At 40.0% G+C, this 15,817-nt stretch overlaps 1 protein-coding gene across 2 annotated transcripts in view; it reads left to right on the plus strand.

Annotated features, from left to right (window-relative positions):
* thumpd2 (THUMP domain containing 2) overlaps positions 1 to 14,768 on the plus strand; it is a 51,968-nt gene extending 37,200 nt beyond the window's left edge. For both annotated transcript variants that reach the window (XM_087983872.1, XM_087983868.1), the window contains 6 exons: positions 798 to 850; positions 1,048 to 1,135; positions 4,512 to 4,583; positions 5,921 to 6,035; positions 8,864 to 8,984; positions 12,587 to 14,768. In XM_087983872.1, the coding sequence (XP_087839998.1) occupies positions 798 to 850; positions 1,048 to 1,135; positions 4,512 to 4,583; positions 5,921 to 6,035; positions 8,864 to 8,984; positions 12,587 to 12,905 (768 nt within the window). In that variant the 3' untranslated portion in view covers positions 12,906 to 14,768. The remainder of the gene's footprint in view (positions 1 to 797; positions 851 to 1,047; positions 1,136 to 4,511; positions 4,584 to 5,920; positions 6,036 to 8,863; positions 8,985 to 12,586) is intronic.
* Positions 14,769 to 15,817: the final 1,049 nt, after the last annotated feature.

Here is a 15,817-nt window from a genome sequence, read left to right on the forward strand (position 1 = left end):
TATTGTGTTTAGTTGCCTCAATGATTTGCTTCCTCACCATTATTCACCCTTTGCAGACAAAGCTTATTCCTGTCTTGCAGGTGGCTACCCAAGTCTAACATTTACCTGCAGATGGGTTTCCAATGTTTTTTCTGGAATTTCCACAGATTCATACCAATGGGATTTACATATACTTGCTGTACCAGAATATCTCTGGAATGTTGGGCAAAGCAAATTATTCATTTCAGTTTAATCTGTAATATTATCTTCAAGTTAAGTTCATGAAAAAAATTGGCTCTTCTTTCAACTGGTTAATTCACTGATTAAATCTGCCATTTTTCTCAAAGGATTTTTATCATTTAAGTTTAAAATCTATTAAGGGTGTAACTTGGAGCATTAAGCTGAGTATGGTGCGTCAAGGTAGACAGGAAAAGTATGTTGTCAATTTTCAGTAATGTACTGGGAGCCCTTTCTCATTGAGCTGGTCTGAGACAAAATTAGACTTTGATCAAATTTTGCCTAATCATGTTTGAATGTGTTGCCAACCATCACAGACATTTACAAACCAATGCAAGACCTCACCATATAATAGTTGAGATCATGAGAGGAAATCTCTTCTTCAAGTACAGTTGATATAACCCTTTGATGTGTTTCCCCTTGGCATTTGTTGTCTTTGTGCCTTTTTGATTTTCAGTATTAACCATGCAAATGTAAAAAGTAGGCCCCAAAGGATAAGTGTTGAGACAAAATTAGTAGGAGAAGCTTAACACAGAGGACTCGCTGTAGCCAAGTTTAATTTGATAAAACTTTCTTTGCAGGTCTATGTTCATTTAAGTGACATTCATTGTGTGGTCGGGATTCCTATTGTAAGGTAATTTTTTCTTACAGAATAATTAATGTTGTTGAATTCTTCAAAATTTAACATGGTCTTGCTCTTGGAGATCACTTATTATTGGTGCAAATCTGTAGTGTTTTTATTGTATCTTTTTTGTAAATACTTTTGAAGTGTTTGATCTTTGTAGGCGAATTGCACACAGAATCCCATGTAAGTTTCTTGTATTTTTCTAGGCTTCCTTTAGCCAGCAGGGATTATATTAAAAGTGCAGGACTGAGATCTACAGTGGCTTGGGCTATGGCATATCTTGCTGACATCAAGGTAAGTAACACACAAAATAATCAGAATTTTCATTCATATAGCGAGTGAGAGACAAAGGATCAATGAAAGTGCAAACAGCCATTTTGATTTGATTTATTGTAGTCATATGTACCTAAGTATGGTGGAAAGTTTTGTTTTGTGAGCAGTACAGGCATATGGCAAACAAGGACATGCAGATTATGGGGTGCTTAGTCAGAGTGAGGCATACAAGGTTACAACTGCACAGAGGTGCACAAAACATGATTAACATTATTTGGGATTAGAGAGGTCCAGTTAGCAGTCTAAGAACCGTGGGTAAGAAGCTGTTCTTGAACCTGTTGGTGAGTGTGTTCAAGCTTCCGTACCTTCTGCCTGACGGAAGAAGTTGGAAGAGAGTATAACCGGGCTGGGAGGGGTCTTCGATGATGTTGGCGGCCTTTCCATGGCAATAGAAGTGTAAATGGAGTCCATTGATGGAAGTTTGGCTTCCGTGATGGTCTGGACTATGCACACAACTTTCTATAGTTTCTTATAGTCCTGGGCAGGCAGTTGCCATACCCGGCTGTTACGCACATGGATAGACTGCTTTCCATGGGGCATTTGTAAAAGTTGGTGAAGGTCCTTATGGACATGCCAAATTCCCTGAGTCTCCTGAGGAAGAAAAGGCATTGCTGTGCCTTCTTGACAATCGCATCTTCATGGGAGGTCCAGGACAGTATGTTGGTTATCGTCATTCCTAGGAACTTGATGCACTTGATCCTCTCCACCTTAGCTCCGTTGATGTAGATTGGGGTGTGTCCTCCTCCTTTCTTCCTGAAGTCAATGATCAGTTCTTTTGTTTTGCCAACATTGAGAGAGAGAGAGAGGTATTTATCATTGCACCATGACACCAAGCAAGTCATCTCCTTCATATATTTTGATTCATCTTGTTTGATATCAGCCTACCATGGTGATTAGGTCAGCAAACTCGCACTTAGTTTTTGTATGAAATTTGGCTACAGAATCCTGGGAGTACAGGGAGTACAGTAGGGGCCTGAGAATGCATCTTTGTGGGATGCTAGTGTTGAGGATTATCATGGAGGAGGTGCTGTTGTCTATCTTCACTGATTGTGGCCTGTGGGTCAGGAAGCTGAGAATCCAGTTGCAGCAGGCAGAGCGAAATGTGGTTTAGATTCATAAAGCACAGAATGCTTCTAAATCATTCATTCCTGATTGATATTTTTGTATTGGGGGGGTGAAAAAAACTTTCCAAGTAGTCTTGCTCCCCTTTTTTCTTTTTCTTCAAATACTGCCTTGGTTATTTTTGATCAAGTGTGGAAACAAGGAGCCCAAGCAAAACTTGTCAGTGAGAGTCAGGGAAAACTGCTATTTGGAGCCAGATCTAACTCAAAGGATGATTATGTTTGTTGGAGGGCAATCAATTCTGTTTCAGGACTCAATGCTGGAGTTCCTCAGAATAATGTTATCTGCCCAGCCATCTTCAGCTGCTTTATCATACCTTCAATCATAAAGTCAGAAATAGGTATTCACTGATGATTACACAGTATTCAGTATCATTTATGACTCCTCAGATATTGAATCAGTACATGCCCATAGTTTGAATACTTGAACAACTTTTGCTCATGGGTTGATAAATAGCAAGTTGTATTGTTACCTCAAAATGATAGACAGTGACCACTGTCAATGAGCAAATGTCCAACCAACTCCCTGTGGTATTATTGTCACTGAATCCCCTTCCATCAACATTCACATGGTTGCCATTGACTAGAACCTTACTGGGCCAGCCATATCACTATTTTGGCTACACCTGCATGTCAGAGGCTGGGAATTCCACAGTGAATAACATCACCTGGTTCTACAAATCCTGTCCATCATCTAAAAGGGATAGGTCAGGAATGTGGTTGAATACTTCTCACTTGCCTGATGTGATCCTCCAACTTAAACATTCACTGTGCCATCACCAGTGCATTGTAGTAGCACTGTGTCTAAGATACACTGTAGTAACTCCCTAAGACTCCTCTTCACAGCACCTTTTGACTTTGTGACCTGTACACAAAAGCAGCTGCCTCATGAGGTCGAGGGTATTCCAAAGAGGAAAGATCGTGCTGGCCCAAAATTTTAGGTCTGGGGAGAAATGGATCCCATCTGTGATGTTTGCTCATACAGGACTGGCATCGTATATGGTACAGGCTAAGAATGTACTGCTCTGGTGGAGATACATAGAGCAGCTGGCCACTGGACCCCATCAACAGGAGGACATCCCTCAGAAAACCAAACTGGTCCAGGTGGGACCAGGGGTGTCGACCTAGCGGTGTGTCTCCAACACGGGTTGTTCATACCATGAAGGAGTCGATAGCAGTGTCACAGGGCAATGACAGCCAATCAGAGAGGGGCATATCTGTGGAATACCAGGAGCTTCCGTAAGCCTGGGAGACTACTCTAGACAACGTTCCTGAGATGAGGAGATGGTCTTCGAGGAATCAGTGTCCCCCTGAGAGACTGATCATGTTGATGTAGTCTATGGATGGAACATCTTGTAAAAGGGGGGAGTAGTTGTTATGCCATGTTTGCCATGCTTTTGTAGATATTCCTGACTGTGTACATATGTTGGCTATAATGCATGTATAATTTTGATAATTGTATACATGTTAATTAACTGGAGTTTTTAAAATAAAGTAGGAAGGGTGTTGATGTATTTAGGCTGGGTGCTGTTCCTGTGAGAGAATTGGTCATGTGACCTGGAAGGGGTGAGCTTGAAGAAAGTGAGGACTGCAGATGATGGAGACCAGTGTTGAAAAATGTGTTGCTGGAAAAACACAGCAGGCTAGGCAGCATCCAAGGAGCAGGAGAATCGATGTTTCGGGCATAAACCCTTCTTCAGGAATGAGGCTGGTGTGCCAAGTGTGCTGAGATAAAAGTAGGGGGGAGGGAATTTGGGGGAGGGGTGCTGGGAATACGATAGGTGGAAGGAGGTGAGGGTGGGGGGAATGAGCTTGAGTCAACTCTAGAACCAGCTATGGAGGTGTGAACATCATAAGTAAAATGTTCCTGTTCAGATTTACTATGTGTCTACCAGGTATATAATTCCTGGTTCCAATGGAAGCACCAACATAACAATATTTCTTCTGGCCTTTGAGTCATTCACGTGTTTGAATTTCATTTTATATTTTAAAGGAAGAGGCTGTCTAGCACATAATGAATGATGCTTTGTTTGCAATTCTTCTCTGCGTTCACAGTGCGACTTTCATCAAAGTGTAAAACATTCGAGCCAACTGCACCTCATGTATAATTGCTGGACCACAGATTTGGATTTTACAGGGCACAATGCATGGCAATATAAGATTTCCAAACTACATCATGCAGAGTATGAACACAAATATTTTCTCATTATTTCTAGGCTGGTTCACTAGTACTTGATCCGATGTGTGGATTAGGAACCATTTTGCTGGAAGCTGCCAAAGAATGGCCTGTAAGTAATATCTCAGTATGAACTTACGAATAGTTTATAAATGTTTGGTGTAGTCAGTGTAGAGAAGGAGCATTTAAACCTTTGTTCTCTAAGAATATTAGAAATGAAGTCTTGCATAAAAATTTGAAGTTGGGAGCAGGAGTAGGCCATTCAGTAAGATCCAGTTGTGGTCTCAATTTTCTTGTGTCTTTCCCAGCACCGTTGCCTCGCTTGTCTATCAGAAATCTATCAAACTCTGCCCTGGATAGTTTCAAGGATCCAGCCTCTACTGCTTTCTGGGCAAGAGAATTCCACAGACTGGCAGCCCCCTTAAACTGTGTACCTAATTCTGACAATCCCCACCAGAGGGAAGGTCCTGCAGTTATTTACCCTGTCAAGTGTCTTAATACTATTTTAAGAACTTGGAATAATATGTTACCATAAAACTACACCCAGATTAGTTTTTAAACTTTGTAGTACTTGGGTGTCTTTTTATACTTCACAGTAATTAAACATTGCTAATCATGGATGAAGCATTGTAGGTACAACGCAGAAAATACTAAAAGGTTTGATGAAAATCAGTTTCATTGAAGGTAATAGAGGAAATTATAACTTTTTATACATTTATCACGGAATTATCTCAAAGTAATTCTGATCATGGCTTTTTAAATTTATTTTTGTGGCATGAAATAATATCAAAGTTTGTGGCACTGTCACAAAGTTTGTATATCCCGGGGGTTCTGATATTTTACTGAACATTGGAGTGCAGACAAATAATCTGCCTCTTGCTATGATTGCGTGTAGTTTATCATCAAATTATTCAGGCAAGTATTGTGGCTGCTTGAAATCTAAAATTAAAATGGGAAATACTGGAAATTTTCAGACTTGGCAATATCTGAAAGTGAGAAATTGATTCAAAGTTTCAGGTCAAAAACCTTTTTATAAGAGCTGTCTTGCAGATCCTGTAATTCCTGATTGTATTTCAACAAAATTCTAAGTCTTATAGGATACTGCAGTCTCTGCATTTATATTACAACTGACTTTTTTTAAGCACAGTGCGTGTTCTGAATTTTGACGATGATTATAATGAGGTGCCTATCATGAGTTTTTATCATCTGAGTGACAACTTCTGGGCAGATAAATATTCTGATGTAATTGGCTGAATCATGTTAAAAGAGACATGACAACATATTGTTTGCATACATCGACAGCAATAATACTTGACTTCAAACCTAAAAAGGAAAGGAAGGAGAAAAGATTTCACCTTTTTAAGAACTCGCAATGAAGATCTTTCCTCCTTACCTATGAACATTCTCCTCTTGATGCAGTTACCTTGACTTTCTTTTTGGTTTCTCTAGAATGCATATTACCATGGAGTAGACAATACTGCCTCACAATTGCAGATGGCATCTGCTAATGTGTGCTTTGCAAAACTGACCAGCAACATTGACCTAATGAGAGCTTCTGTCACAGGTAATAGGCACCTCCTAATTTTGGGGGCAAACATGCATTTTGCAATACTAACAGAAATTTCTAATCCAATTCTGGAATGTTTGGTGTATTTTTATTTTGTGTTAACTTCAGAGTGTGGCTGGTTACTTGAGGAAACATGCAGCATGATGGCTAGTCAAGCTGCACCTTTTAATCTCTCTGTGTAAAACTACAGATTCTACTTACCATCTTTTTACAAAGTGCAATCTAACAGATTTCTATTTCAATTTAATTTGGATGTAATTTATTTAGATTTAAATTGCATTTCTGAAGGTATCTCTCAGTTTCTTCAAATTGCTATTCAAAGTTTAGTCATACAGTCAGTTCTGATATGATGTATATTTTGTTAACACAAAATGGCTGTAACAAGATTGATGAATAGGGAACACTGTCTCTAAAATGTGAACTTTTAAAACGTGTGTTTTAACGTGATTGCATTGCCAACATTTGTAAGTGTTATTTCTATTGTGCAATTTTTATACAGTGTTGTGAAAGTGTAGAAGTGTACTGTACCTTTAAGGGAGTGAAGGACTTAGAGAGGCACACAGAGTGCAGGAGAAGTTATATTGTAACATTTGGTCCAGCAGCTAGAGTAGCCAGTTGCCTAGATACAAAAACAAAATTGAATTTGACTAATCAGTTTAAAATATACCCCAAAAAAAACCGAACTCCAATCAAGTTTAAATTTAGTATGTTGACAATATTAAAAGCCAATGACACAATCTGATGCTTGGGGTATAAGACCAGGAAAACCTGAACAGTTGAGAGGAGAACTGCCAAGCCACCAGCATGTACAGATTGCCCAAAACACAGCTTTCTTAAAGGTACCTGTATTTATCAAGGACCTGTGAAATAGAAATCCCTAACAAGGAGAAAATATATAAAGGAAAGATTCGACAGCTGCCTGGTTTTGAGATTTGAATTTTTGGTAAATCTTACTCGAGGGTTTTATCAGACTAGTATAATAGAAAGGAAAGGAAAAGATAGGGTAGAGAAAGGAGTTGTAAATAGTTGTTGGTTAATTATTCTCTGTTATACTTTAAGAAATAAAGTTAAATAGTTCTTGGCCCCTTGAATTTTCACAGATTGCTGCATGAGATAAGTCTTTTCAGTGTAGCTGGTTTAAATTAAGCAGGGGGGTTGACCCGTGTCATAACGATGGCACAGGGTTGCACAGGAACTTAATGATCACGTTACAGAAGAACTGGCAGTATTGCAGAAATTAGGCGAGGCCATCTGCCGAGGAACCTCGATTATCCGAATATCAATTATCCAAATTGATCTCAAGGTCCTGATAGAAACATTACAACAAAGAGGTTTTTCAACACTGATCGCGTGTTTTGTTTACAGTGATTAAAAATGAACTCTGCTTAGTGAAATGCTGCCAAGAACAGTCCTGAACATCGATGGGAGCCCAGGCACCGTCTCCAAATGACTGACCGCCCTCCTCTCTCTCTCCCCACACTTTCCCTGGAGTTCTACATGGGTGTACCCGAAACCACCCTTCTCCTGGGGTGAGGGCAGGGGTGAATCGAGGTGGAGTTGGACAGGAGGGGGGCAGTGTTGGACAGGAGGCAGGGGTGGGGCTGGACGGGGCAAGGTTAGGGGTGGATGTGGAGCGGGGTCGGAGGGGCGGATAAGGGGTGTGGGGACGGATGGTGGGCAGCGGCGAGGGGGGGGGGGGGAGTGCGGGGGCTCGCACATGGTGTGCTGCTGTCTAGTCTCCTGAACAGAGAGCGGACTTAGCAAGTGCTCACTGTGTCAATCGTATTGAACTGATGGTGGGAGGGTAGACTTCAGCAATGCTGCAGGTCCCTTACACAAGGGTGTGTCTGCTCAGAAACAAACCCTGAGACAGAGAGAGGCAGCAAGGCAGGCAGAGCAAAGAAAAAGGAAACTTCAGAAAACTCCGAGCCCCAGAGGAGAGGCATCGAATCAATTAACCACTAATCAATTTGGTTAATTAGCACTAGAACAAAATAGTGTTCAAGTAATCAAGGCTCCTGTGTATTCTCATGACTTTTGAGCATGGATTTCCTATGGAGTTTGTGGTTTTCCAGCACAAATTTGTAGAGTTAATCCTCATCGTGCTATGATAAATCCATAATGGTAATTTTAATGAATAAGCTAGAGCCCTACCTTTGGGCATATCTTTAACAAGTGCCCCACGTCTGGTGGGATAGGTAGATTAAGTCCTTTTTTGACATCCTTTAGGCAAGAAAGTTTAAGCAATGCACATAATGATCCTTGGGTTAGGAGTGCATCTTGCGATAATTTGTCTCCCTCATAAATACATTTTAATGTTTAATTGTGTCCTCATTTTCAAATAAAATGCATTCAAAAATGAGGAGAGAATGTTCCATATGCTTAATCTATTTGATTCTTTCTTAAAAGGAGTATCAATGTTGATAGCTGAAAATGTGTTGCTGGAAAAGCGCAGCAGGTCAGGCAGCATCCAGGGAACAGGAGAATCGACGTTTCGGGCATAAGCCCTTCTTCAGGAATGCCCGAAACGTCGATTCTCCTGTTCCCTGGATGCTGACTGACCTGCTGCGCTGTTCCAGCAACATATTTTCAGCTCTGATCTCCAGCATCTGCAGACCTCACTTTCTTATCAATGTTGATACTCTCTTCAAACTGTATTAATACTAAAACTAATTGGTTAATTGGTACTAACATTGATTAATTTCACTGTACTTCAGCAACAAGTCAATTTAACTTGGATTTGCACTGATTATAAGTAAGTGTTTTTGACAAAGTTGAATTTTACTTCACTTTAAAATTTATAACTTTGGTTTTACATATTGCAGAATTGCCTCTACTTACAGAAAGCATGAATGTAGTCATCTGTGACATTCCATTTGGAAAAAAATTTAAGATTTCACAGGATATGAAGACAATAATGCCATACATCCTCAAAGAGATGGTGAGGTAGGATATGGCTCTTCTGTTTTTAACTTTAGATTTTGTTTCTGGATTTCAGTTAAAATTGCAATTAAGGTTCAGGAGGGGAAGAAAACTGTTACTGGAATGCCAAAATACTACTTTTAAATTACATAAAGCTAAATTTTATTGGAGGCTGAAATCCTCCCACCAAGGCCAAAATCAGGAAACAAACCCATGACAGATGGTAGTAGGAACTGAGATGGCATATTACTGCCAATGACTAATTTAAGTGTCCATGTTAAACATGGCCCATAACCACACTAAGTGGTGGACTTGGATAGAATATCCTTTATTGTCACATGTACTCCAGTACGGAAGAGCAGAAGTACGGTGAAAACCTTTTACAATGGCTGCCTTTAATGATGCCAACGTAGGTACAAGTACCCAGGTACAAATCTTGGATACAAAAGAGCAGTAAAAGGCAAGGTAGTAGTTCCTTTCCAAGCCTCCAGTCCACTCCATTCCACGTCACGATTCAGCTGCACAATGGTAAGTTGCACTGCTCCGGAACTCGGTACGTCCTGCGCCACTCCAGTACTTGATCCCTTCCAGCACTTGGTCTTCCACCACTCCACTCTGGCACTCTGTGTTGTCCCCCCGCCCCATGCCATCCCCACACTCGGTGTGTCCCATCCCCACCCCAATCCAGCACTCTGTGTGCCCTTCCCACGCCACTCCAGCACTCAGTGTCCCTAATGCTCTAAGGAAGCAAGTTCAAATCCTAACACTGTTGTTAATGGACTTTAAATTGAACTATAAAATCTGGAACTGGAAGCCAGTCTCAGTTATGTTGACCATGACAACTATAATCAATGGTTGCAACCGATTTGGTTCACACACGTTCTTATGGGATCCATACTCACCTGGTTGGCCTTTTCCCCAAGTCCCTCCTCCCTACCTTTTATCTTAGCCTGCTTGGCACACCTTCCTCATTCCTGAAGAAGGGCTTATGCCCGAAACGTCGATTCTCCTGCTCCTTGGATGCTGCCTGACCTGCTGCACTTTTCCAGCAACACATTTTTCAGCTCTGATCTCCAGCATCTGCAGTCCTCACTTTCTCCTACATGTAAGTCCAGACCCAGAGTAATATGCTTGACTCTTAGCTGCCCTCTGACATGATTGTCCATTCAACTGAGTGATTTGGTCAATCCGGAATGGGCAATAAATTGACTCCCAACACATAGATTCCATGAACATACAAAAGTAAGAAATACTGTATGTACTCGTGTATAGGTTGAATTTTGAAGATGATTTTTTTTAAAACTGAAATTAGGAGTCGACTTGGACACAAGGTATTGTTTTCGAGCGGCTGAAATTCATTCTGTAGTTCGAAATACTATATTATTAGCAGAAGCTGATTTGATCGCACAATTAATCCCGGGCAAAGAAGAATCCTAAATAGTTACTGAAACCTAATTTTCTGCGGTCCATCTTCCTGCCAGGTCTGAGTCAGAAACACAAACTTTCCTCAATTTGCTACATTCTTTGATACAGTACATGGAGTTCCAATCTCTCTGTGACAGTCGGGTGGGCGGGTTCCTTGCCCACAGGCTGCAGTTCTGATTGGATTGCAGCCTGCCCATCAAACAGGCAAGTGTTCTGCTTAGCGGGCAGTGATGTTGTTGGAGACAGGTGACTGGCACTGCTTCCCCGCCATGCACCTGCGCGGGACCGTGCTGATGGAAGGCGCTGGAGGTTTGTAGCATAGCACTGAATTTAGCGGGGAGAGAAGAAGAGAGGGGGGAGGGTAGCCACGGGGAGTGGGGGCAAGGCCCTGTTACACAGCAGCTCATCAACAACCTGTGCTTGAATTAAAGAAATGAAACTTAAACTGCACACCCACACTATTATTCTAAAGAGAGTACTAATTGTAAATTAACTTAGCATAATTGCACCAACATTGATTGTTCCTCTTTTAAAATCCAATTTTGTATTATAAAAGAGGAACAATGTATCCAGTAAAATCCTCTACATGAGTGGATTTAATGTTATTCCTCGTATGGTTTTGGAACTGAACAAAACGGTATACTGAAATGTCAAAGAATTAAAGATGTACCGGTATGTCTCACTTTTATTCAGATTTAATGGCACAATTAAAATGATTCATTTTTTAACAATATTAACTTTTGGATGTATAGTGAACAAAGTGCAATAAGTACCGATAGACTAAGTACTGATCTGAATGAATGAGTGAATGAATGAATCAAAATGTGCTGTAGTAAAACAAGTGGGCTAAGTAGAGTTATGAATGAACGAACAGAGATGCAGTATAGTCAAAGAGTGATGAGTAAAGTTACTGGTATGACTGAATGAATGCGAAAGTGGGCAGAATGGTGGCTCAGTGGTTAGCAGTGCTGCCTCACTGCACCAGCGTCCCAGGTTCAATTCCAGCCTTGGGTGACTAGCTGTGTGGAGTTTGCACATTCTCCCTGTGTCTGCGTGGCTTTCTTCCGGGTGCTGCGGTTTTTTCCCACAGTCCAAAGATGTGCAGGTTAGGTGAATTAACCATGCTAAATTGCCCATTGTGTTAGGTACATGAGTCAAAGGGAAATGGGTCTGGGTGGGTTACTCTTCGGAGGGTTGGTGTGGACTTGTTGGGCCGAAGGGCCTGTTTCCACATTGTAGAGAATCTAATTGAATTATTTTCTTCATTAAGCAGATATTTTTTGAAAAATCTATGAAATTTCAGCAAAATAAGTTGATGGGAACATGCAGTTTCGTTTGTAAGAGGTTATAATGTGACATACTAGGGTCAACTTATAAATGAGATATATGAAAAATACAACATTTTTGGCCAAAAATAAAATGGTTACTTAAACATGCGATCGACCTATATGCGAGTATATATGGTAATTCTGGTTTAAACAGCTCATTTAGAATTACAGTTTCACACTGTGCTGATGGTGATGAAATTAAAACCCCACGTGGCATGAAAAATCTACTAGCAATTAGTCTGTTTAATTTGATTATTTATACTACTCAAGCATGAGTACAAGTTTACTACCACATTACTTCCCTGCTGTTTACACCACAGCACAGTCGGCCTGAGACTTTTCAGGAGGACCATCTCCTTAAACTCAGACAGCCCTTGTGCTGATGTTCCTACGGTGGTACTAGTTAGATCCAAGAGGTGATACTGTGTGACTTTAGTGGGGAACCAGATGGTTTCCCCTTGACATTGTTGCTTTTGTTGTTCTTGGTTGTGGAGGCCATAAGGGACAGAATGACTATCTGAGTAAGCTTGATGAGTTTGTGCAATGCATCTTGTAGCTATTCCCCATATTGCAACTATCATGCTAAGGGTTTGGATGTGGCAGACACACGTTTAGCAGCCTCTCTGTCATAGAGGATAGAAATTCCAGAGCTTGCAGTGATTGAGCCAATTGCAAATTTGAGATCAGTTGACAGTCAGGAAGTGAAATTCATGCCATAATCTGATTACTTTTGGAGTTCAGTTATGAACGTACTGAAACCAAATGTTCATGATTTTTTTTTATTTCTAAATCTCTCTTTAACGGTTTTGTTCAAATTCAGTATAGAGCGTTCACTCTGCACCTAATACCTGTGATCTACTTGTTTTAAAATAGGGTGCTTAGCATTGGTGGGACACTTGTACTACTACTTAGCCAAGAACTCTCACTACAGATGCAGCATTGGCAGAAACTACAGAGCCCCCCGAATAACAAAGGGAATCTTACTGCCCAGCAAAACACAGACACATCACCAAAGGAATCGGGTACTGTTCCAGAAGAAAATATCGGCGTGCAGCATGTGTCAGTTGACAAAGGGCAGTCTGATGTGGAAACACAGATTTTTGCCTCTCTGGTACCTAAAGGTATCTTCCAAGTGAGTCTTGGTGTGACAGAAGCTTCTATACACAAATACAAGAAAATTCAGATATCATGAGTGAATGCATTGCTAGTGACTGAGATTGTGTTCAATCTGACATGGACTGTGCAAGATTCAAACTGAGAGCACATTTTTAACAAAAGAAAGTCATTAAGTTATTGTTACAGTCATAGAGATTTTATCCTAATTTTCACTCTGGATAATTGAGTTACATTCATTTGGGCTGTTGGGCAAGCTCTCTGATATCAAACCCGGATCAATTGACCCCTCAGAGTTTGTTTAAATACACCCATGCCCCACTGTAGCATTAATGATCGAAGCTGCAGGAAAGGATGCAGCCAAGCATTAGTGCAAACAGTTCCTAGTCACTTGGCTAAATGGATTAGAAAAGGGTGGGTAGATGATCACTGATAAGGAAGAGAGGGTGAGTAGGGTGGGCCCTATGTTTCATTAAGAACTACCTGCTGTTCCTCCTCACTGTTATTGAAACTTCAGAAGAGAAATCACTTAGCTTCTCATCTATCTTTTATGGATATTTCTTTAATCAGGCATCGGCTTCGTGAAATCAACTTAAACTGCTGTTGGGATTTGATGAATATTGCCATTTGATGAATATTTTGGATCTCATTGAGGCCCAAATTTGCTGAAGTAAAGAGTTTCACACAAATGTCCAAAGCACACAATTTAAAATGGTGGAAGGCATAAGAAAAGTCAGAAAACGTGAGCATCACAATACCACCGACGTAAGCCCACAGGTTGCAGCAGATAAAGATCTAAGCTTCTGTTTATCAGCTATGATAGGGAACCACCAATTTATGACTTTGGGCTAAATACATACTTAACAGTAGACAATTCAGCCCCTTGAGCCTGCTCTGCCGTTTAATATAATCATGGCTGATCTCATCTCGGCCTCAACTCCACTTTCTTGCTTACTTTCTGTAACCCTTCAGCCCATTACTAAATTAAAAATCTATCTATCTCCTTAAATTTATTCAGCGTCTCGGCATCCACTGCACTCTGGAGTCATGAATTCCACAGATTCACCATCCTTTGAAACAAGTAATTCGTCCTCATCTCTGTTTTATCTGCCCTACTTAGCCTAAAACCATGACCTCTCATTCTAGATAGCTGTGCAAAGATAAACATTTGCTCTGTTTATTTGGTCAATACCCTTTAATAACTCATAGACACTTTTTCTTTTGGATTGTGCTCTTCTCCAAAGTAAGCAATGAGAGCGGATGAAAATCAGCGGTGTTTTAGTTCAATTTTCTTGTAAACTATAAAATGTTATGGGATAACACATCTTATATAGGAGCATTAAAATAGAATGGGATAAGAGACAGTTTAATGAAGTGATCAAAGCCTTAATGTAATTTGATGAAAGTTTATATAACTAATACTAATTGTATTACAGTGTGTAAAAATATATAACTTAGGGAGTCTGAAATTGTCATGATCTGCTAGCAATCTAAGGGGGAAAATATGCTGGAGAATATTAGTGGAAGCTGTTCTGGAGTTTCAGTAACATCAAGAAATGGTAATAATCTGAAAGAATTATCTAAGAAAACTGAAAAGTAAAAATGTTATCAAATGCTTTGGATTACATTTCAGTGATGTGAAAATGTGTTGAACCAACATGTACAATGCTTTGATCATTTTTACTTGTGGTGTATCATGTGATCACCTTTTATATAATTCGTACGTTCACCAAAGCAAATGTGTACAGCTTAACATGCTTTATTTTTGAATGTTTTTTTTAATGAGTGAAGACAGATTTTACAAAATAATTTGTTGTTTGATCTCTCATTTGTAAACAAACTGTATTATGACTGGCACACAAGCATCTAAGGAGCCTCCAACAATTAATTACCAGTAACATCTGTTTATCCGAGTGCACAATAAACTGCCGCTTTATCATTCGAGGAAAAGTCAAATTTGTATTTTCTAGTATTATTAATGATGTGACCATACTGTATTGTATCAGTCTTTGTGTTAGTAGCAGAGTTGAAACAGCCTACAAATTAGTAAATGCACTCTTTCAATGTTTTTGGTATAGGCATATTGAGGAAGCCACACCTCTTTCCTTCAGAGATGTTTGATTTTCATCAGATGTTCTTTTCAATTATTGAAGTGACTGTGTGGTTGAATTTGTGTGCATGGCATTGAAGGGAAATGCTGTATGCCTGAGATTTGGCTTGTCTACAGAACACTGGTTGAAAGAAATACTGTGTCTTCAATCTATCAAAGCAAACTGTCTAAGGCTTTTTTCAACTTGACTGTCTCTTGTCTCACTGTGTTGGCTCATCCATGATTTCACCTCTATAATTGTGCAATATTAGGTCTCCTGAAGAAGGGCTTATGCCCGAAACGTCGATTCTCCTGTTCCCTGGATGCTGCCTGACCTGCTGCGCTTTTCCAGCAACACATTTCCAGCTCTGATCTCCAGCATCTGCAGACCTCACTTTGTCCTCCTACATGATTTATCTCCAAGTGTAACTATGACGTTTCATCTGTGTAGCAATTTAGATATAATGTGAATACAAGTCTCCCTAATCATGTCAGCTAGGTATGAAAGGTTAAACAAAATATGATTTACCTTTCCAATTTGTTTATTTGTAGAAAAAAATGAGAAGTGATATTTTGTGAATGATATACGATTGTAACATGTTTTGACAAGAAATTATTACTGCATTTTAATATGAAAAGCTCAGTTATTTGTACAGTGGTTTCCAAATGTGCTTTTTTATTTTAATTCATTCATGGGGTGTGCACATCTCTAGTTGGACAAGCATTTGCTGTCCATCCTGGTTGCCCTTGAGAAGCTGGACTGCCTTTTTGAACTGCTGTCATCCATGTGTCTAATTCCCATGCGTTTTGCTGAATAATCCACTAGAGGTCACCAGACACTGATCTTCTGTACCATCCGTGACCCAGTCACTTAATTCAGGCAAAAGTGAATCATTGAAAAT

This window comes from Chiloscyllium plagiosum, unplaced genomic scaffold (assembly GCF_037043375.1).
Source record: "Chiloscyllium plagiosum isolate Xiang-an unplaced genomic scaffold, Cpla_swu_hap1 HiC_scaffold_3, whole genome shotgun sequence".
NCBI classification, from domain to species: domain Eukaryota; kingdom Metazoa; phylum Chordata; class Chondrichthyes; order Orectolobiformes; family Hemiscylliidae; genus Chiloscyllium; species Chiloscyllium plagiosum.